Source organism: Harpia harpyja, chromosome 1 (assembly GCF_026419915.1).
Source record: "Harpia harpyja isolate bHarHar1 chromosome 1, bHarHar1 primary haplotype, whole genome shotgun sequence".
NCBI classification, from domain to species: domain Eukaryota; kingdom Metazoa; phylum Chordata; class Aves; order Accipitriformes; family Accipitridae; genus Harpia; species Harpia harpyja.
The window spans coordinates 29,899,334-29,905,363 of record NC_068940.1 but is presented as its reverse complement, the minus strand read 5'-3'; the positions used below and the strand labels follow the sequence as shown (position 1 = coordinate 29,905,363).

General features: G+C 49.0%; 1 protein-coding gene across 1 annotated transcript; it reads right to left on the bottom strand.

Moving 5' to 3' along the window:
* Positions 1–646: 646 nt before the first annotated feature.
* COMMD7 (COMM domain containing 7) lies at positions 647–6,030 on the bottom strand. Its single transcript, XM_052783342.1, has 9 exons — positions 5,891–6,030; positions 4,907–4,960; positions 4,706–4,808; positions 3,056–3,112; positions 2,941–2,978; positions 2,272–2,362; positions 2,104–2,153; positions 1,542–1,590; positions 647–1,028 (listed from the first exon to the last, which is right to left on the bottom strand). The coding sequence occupies exons 1-9, from the start codon at positions 5,972–5,974 to the stop codon at positions 952–954; spliced, it is 603 nt and encodes a 200-aa protein (XP_052639302.1). The 5' UTR covers positions 5,975–6,030; the 3' UTR covers positions 647–951.

The window sequence follows — 6,030 nt, the reverse complement described above, 5'->3', positions numbered from 1 at the left end:
CCACCAAGTGCATCAGGGACACGGAGGTGCCTCGGGAAATCCCGGCATTGTAAGAGGGAGCTTCGTTCAGCTTTTTGCCATGGGAGGAGGCTACAGCGAGCTCGGGCTGCCAAGAGGCACTGGACAATTAAATGGTCTGGACACGGGAGGAACCTCGGCGAACATAACATCTTCCGTTGCCCCCGTGTCAGGTCAGGGGCACCCCTTCGCTTCCCGATGTTGAGCTAATGGCACTTCATGGGGTTTGGACATATGTCCACCAGGAAAAGGGCTGGATCTAACTGTGCAATGTCACACAAACTGCCGATTAAAGAGCTGCTCGCTAGAGCCCAGCATGCACAAACTAGATTTATCTAGTCACCCCCCGAGATGTTTTTCTCCCTGTGCATGGAGGCAGATGTTTGGTTGTTTAAGATTTAAAATCATCACCACTGAGATACTTTTCCATAATGAGGCATGATTGGAAAGGATGTAATCAATCCATTTCTCCATACAAGAGAAGTGAGAGGCTTGAAAGTAAGCCCTAAGTGATTCACCAGGTTAGATGCTCTCCTTGCTTCCCTTGTCCTCTCTGCTTAATTCTTCCAAGTTTGAAAATGATTCTTTGCTTCTGTTTCTCTTTTTCTCACAAAATCAAATACAAATGCAGCAGGATGGGAATGGGTTTATTTATTTGCTATTTTAATACAAGTATCCACACATTTCTGACCACAATTTCTCATAATAGTATAAAAAAAGAGATGAGCGGACTTATAGCTGCTTTGACGCACTTGCCAAAGTTTCAGGTTCTGAAGGATTGATGGGTCCTTCTGGGCCATGGCACCACTGCCTGTTACACAGCCTTGTCTTCTCTTATCAGGGTGTTAGAGTCAGCTGGGAAAGAGCAGATCTGCAGGCCCACAAGGAGAAATTAAACATCCTGGACAGATGTCGATTCAGGCCTGTACAGTTTTAGCTGAAGCTTTCCAGACTGGTTTTGACCCGTTCCATTTCATGCAGAAAACTGTAGAACTGGGGCAAAGTTAACTCTGCAGGAAAAAAAAGAGAGGCATCAAGTCTTAGATTTCAGGTTACACTTCCAACATCGGCAAAGCCGTTCTGGTGCTACCACAGAGCAACTCGTGTTTGCCTAAGCTAGGCAGGATTAGACACTGTAACTCTCGGCAGCTGTTTCGTTACGCTAGCTGGGCTGCGCGGGGTTCCGGGCTAGGATCCTCCTAACAGGAACCGACGCTTGGGAATTGTTTACATTCTTCGTCTGCCATGCTGCTCTGACTGCTTTCCACGGCTCCACGGCATATCTATATTTACTTATGCAAAGATGCGAAGGCTGCCCAACAGTCAGCGTTCCTAAATACTTCCAGAGTGACTGCGGCGGGGGGGAGGCCAGGGCAGGAGCAGCCGCAGCATCCCCCAGCGATGCTCTCGCAGTGACCCCTGCTGGGTCTGCACCCAAAACTCCCCCACCTCCAGCAACACCCGGGAGCTCTGGGTGTTCACATACTCAAATGCTTACTTATTCTCCAGAACTGTTAACTTACCTACATATACGTTTTCCATTTGGCTCCCTTTTTTAATCACCAGCTTCAGCTTGGGGGAAGAAAAAGCAGAGGTATTTTAATTCAGAGAGACCTGTATTCTAAGCGCCATGAAAAAACAGAAGTAGAGGAGTCTGCTGTGAGTTTGACCTGCAGACTGCTGCAAAGCACACACATCTTTGACAGGCTTTTCGGGAAGTGTCACTGTAGGAATAGATTCCTTAAGCATTGGGAGGATCTCTGGAAGTCCTTATAAATGATCACATTTCTCCTTCCCCAAGACAGTGTGACCTTTGCTAGATTGAGCTTTTTGAACAGCTTTTCAGAGTGGGCTACACTTCTGTGATACGTGATGTCTTCAGAAGAGAAACAAATAGCAGTATGTCTGCTATCTGCTGGCAGTCGCACTCAGAAGACTGAAGCAGATGCACTGTTGCAGAGCTTGTTCCTATGAGCTCTAGCTTTCCTCTAGTTCCTCTCAGAGCCAGCACTTCCCACATGCCTGGTCGCAGCTTGTTCCTTAACTGCACTACAACCTGAACTCTCTCTGATGTAGGAGATTTACCTGTAAGAAGATACTTCCCACTTTTTCCAGTTCACTGCTCCCAGCAGTCACTGTGAGTCAGAAAGAAAGGAGATAATCTGTTAGCTAAATTGTAAAATTAAAAGTTATTTAGCTGAGAGCTGCTGTTGGGTTTCCCAACCCATTCAGTTTATGTTTTAGCTCTACTACCTCCAAACTTCCACTCCATATCTATCAGCTGGTTAATCATCAGCGTCTGACCAACAGCCAGGCGTGTTAGGGTGGGGGAATTCACCTTCCACTGCAAGAGCAAAAGACACACGAGCAATCAATTCAGAGAGGCCTCTATTTATGTTACCTGTAATTTCAACAAAAGTCAGAAATGAGGCAGACTGACAGCAGAAGCCCAAAAGTGGAGGAGTGCAAAGGGGCAAACAAACGTGGTTGGGAGGGTTTTCAAAGATGTTTTGAGTCCTGCTAGGATTTCCATCTGCCTTGTCACTTCTGTAAACGAAACTCACTGTTTTTGTTTTAACACTCGTTCAGTGTAACAATATCTGCGCAAAAAGTCATGTGTTCCTGTAGCTGCATGACCTCAGGGCTCAAAGCATGCAAAGCAGAAAAACAATCAAATGAAAGCCACACAGAAGTGCAGTAATCACTAAACTGATGAGGTAAAGGCCATGGCAAACCAGAAGTACCATCAGACAAAGTGCTCCTTATCAGTTATCTGAGGATCTTCAGTTCAAAATTCTGAGTTGGTTTTGAAGAAAATACCCAAAGTGCGTAGACATCTCAGTATCACAGCGGGGTTTTACAAGTTCCCACTCAAAGACTGTCATTTTGTTAGCTTAGAAACAAGCAAAAATATATCAATACCTGTTCTGCAAAATAACTGGCTTTCTCTTCACTGAGGCCTGTGGGAGAAAACATGAGATTACTATATGTGATAAATATTAATTATCTTTTATTTAGTGAAAGTCAGGTGACCTACCTAGAGCAATAAAATCTGCTCTGACTTGCTCAGAAGACAAATTCCTCTTCAGGGCACCTGAATAAACAATGCAAAGAAGAAAAATCACTTTTTACTGAGTCAAACCGATCTTTACTGAGTCAAATAAACGCAGGGACGGAGACCCTGCGATAGAAAGCCTCTGTTCTTGGACTGCATTTTGAAACAAACCACAGCTCCTCAAGATAGGAAATACAGTTGTGCCTGCCGGTGCAGATGCCCAGTGCTTTAAAAGTCAGGGCTCTGGGAGTGCCTGAGAGAGAGGGAGAGATTTCATTGCAGGTATCCATGGAAACGGCAGCAGCGGTTGTGTTTTGAAGTTGCTGCTTTCTCTCCTATAGAAGCTTTGCTTGTTAAAGGAGAACTGTTAAGGCTGGCAGGCTACTAATTTGACCTACCTGCTGTGTTTTGGATTATGGGTGTGAACGTGTGCATATAACACTTTCCCCTGCTGTGCCTGCCTCCTTTGTTCTGGGGCACAGGCAGCACATGGAAGTTTACAAGGATTCTGTTCTCTGAAGCTAAGAGCAGGAATCTCATAAATTCAAAGAGACTGCCAGTCCCACGTGGCTTTCCGTCTGTGTAGCACATAGGCAAAGTTATCTGCTGGAATCTCTTCCGATACTGTCTGTGGCATCCCAGAGCTAACGGAAAGTTACAGTGGGATTGGAGCCAGTGCGCACAAATGGGAACGATGGGACTGAGTGCACCTAGGCCAGAATCGAGAAGGGACAATAATGCCGATTCCACATTAAATACCCCCAAGACAGCTGTCGGAAAGGAAATTATTCACTGCTACTCCTGGAGAGAAGAAATGGCTTGAGATAGTAGAATGAGTTTAGACCAAATGTAGGAAATGGTTGTGCATGGCTTCACTGCTGTGAAGAAAGCTATGGGGAACCAGGACTGAAGGATAATAGCAAGGGACTATTAATAACAACAAGGATCAATGGGATGAACGTGTAGTGGAGGTGTTTGATGCATTATCATGTCAAACGGCAGCCACAACATCAGAGTAATCTCATAAAGTGCTGGAGTCTGGGGTATTCAAGGGGAATGCCCCTGCCCTTCTTCCCCACTATTTATGAATGAGAAACTGCTGGACATGTGTGTGTTTTCCTAAACCAAGACTGCAAGGACAGATGTCTCCTTTACGTGGCCTAGAACCACACCGGTTTCCAGCCCATTCACTCTAGAGGGGTGTGTACACTGTCTGACCTGTCTCAAACAGTGCTTGTAGGAATTGCAGTACCAGGTCACTTGGGTGGAAGTTCCTACAAAGATTTAGTGCCAACACAAGGCTGTGCTGGTCTGGATTTACAGGTACAAGTTAAACCAAGCACTGCCACAGTGTTGTGCTTGCATTTAATGCATAGATATTTAAGTGAGTTTAGCTAAGCCTGTGAAATGCATGTGCAGGCAGGGTACAAAGAATACAAAGCCCGAGTCACCAAACAGGGATATTTCAATAAGAGAATTTTTCATTCTTGAATGCTAAGCCATTTATTAGTTACCATTAGCACTTATTGTGCAAAGGAAGCGCACCGCATTTCTGAAGACATACTTTAGCAGCATGCAGGAATGGACCAAATAGTTTGGCCTCAGGGCAGCATATGCAAATGTATCACTTACCATTAGGTACCAGAAGAATACTTTTGACAATGTTTTTCAGGGGGCCCAAGCTGATTTTATTCATGGTGGCAAAGTCTGAGAGCTGAGTCAGAAACCTTTCCACCTGCTCAAGAGAAAAAGCAACGACACAATCTTACCTCTGCAGGTTTCTCGCCAGAGAACTGCATTCACACACTTCTCGATGTTCTGCACGTGCCTTACCTCCTTGGGCTCTGTTAGAAAGCGGAAGAGCACTTCAGTCAGCGCCGAGAATTGCTGTGAAGAAACAGGACAGTGTCACGGAGTCTGGCATCAACTCGCTTCACTTCTCGGCACCCTGCCACCCCCATCACCACCACGACTAGGTGGTGATATATCACCTTGAGGCAGCTCCACCTGCCTGCAGTACATTGGTCCCAGAGTTTGACCTCCTGTGCTGGTAAGATACCCCCGTCCTCGGCATTACGAGATGCCTCTGGATAGGATTTGCTCACGGATGCTTCTCGGAGACTCTCAAAGGGTTTGTGCAGCTGGTAGCTGGCACCGCACAGGGCTTTTGTGACTCGTGGCTAATCAGAAGCTGCTGTTCTAGCCTGCGTAATCCAAAAACTGCGAGTGGGAAAAGATGCAAACATCTCCTCTCATGTTTCACAAACCCCATGGGGTAACCAGACTAACTCGGGAAAAGAAGAGACCTGGTTAAAGGTCTAGTTGCTGCCTTCAGTGTTCTGAGCGCGCAGCTGGCAGGGCTGGAGAGCCTGCCTGTAGGGCAGAGCATCCCCCCCCCCGCCAGCTCCAGCCCTGGCACCAGCGCTGGCCGTGACCTGGGTACGGCTGGCTGCTCTGCTGCTGCAGCGGCTCATCCCCTCCTGCCCTCGCCCCTGTGACGGAGGCGGCACCGGGCTGTCACCCGCGGCCCTGGCAAGCTGGGGCTAAACGAGCCGCGACTCTTCTGGCAACTTCAACCGCGAGCCCAGCCGGCTCCCGAGAGGCCGCAACCCCGCCCCGGCACCAGAAAACGCGGTTCCCCTTGGGAGCGGGCTGAGACCCGGCTGGGAGCCCTGCCACCGGGGCCTGGAGGCCTTGACCGGGGCCGGTAGCGGGGCCAGCCGGGCCCGGCGCCCCGACCGGCGGCTCTCCCCGGCCGGCTGCGGCTGCCCCGGAGTCGTCGGCCCCGCGGGATCCCGCCCTTCCCCCGGCCCTCACCTGGGCGCTGAGCTGGTTGAGGTTGTGCATGTCGCCGCTCACCGCCTCCGGCACCGGCTCCCGGGTGAAGTTGAGCAGCCCCATGGCGGCGGCCGCGGCTCCGCCCGCCCCGCCCGCTCCCGGCGCCGGCGCCCGCCTTC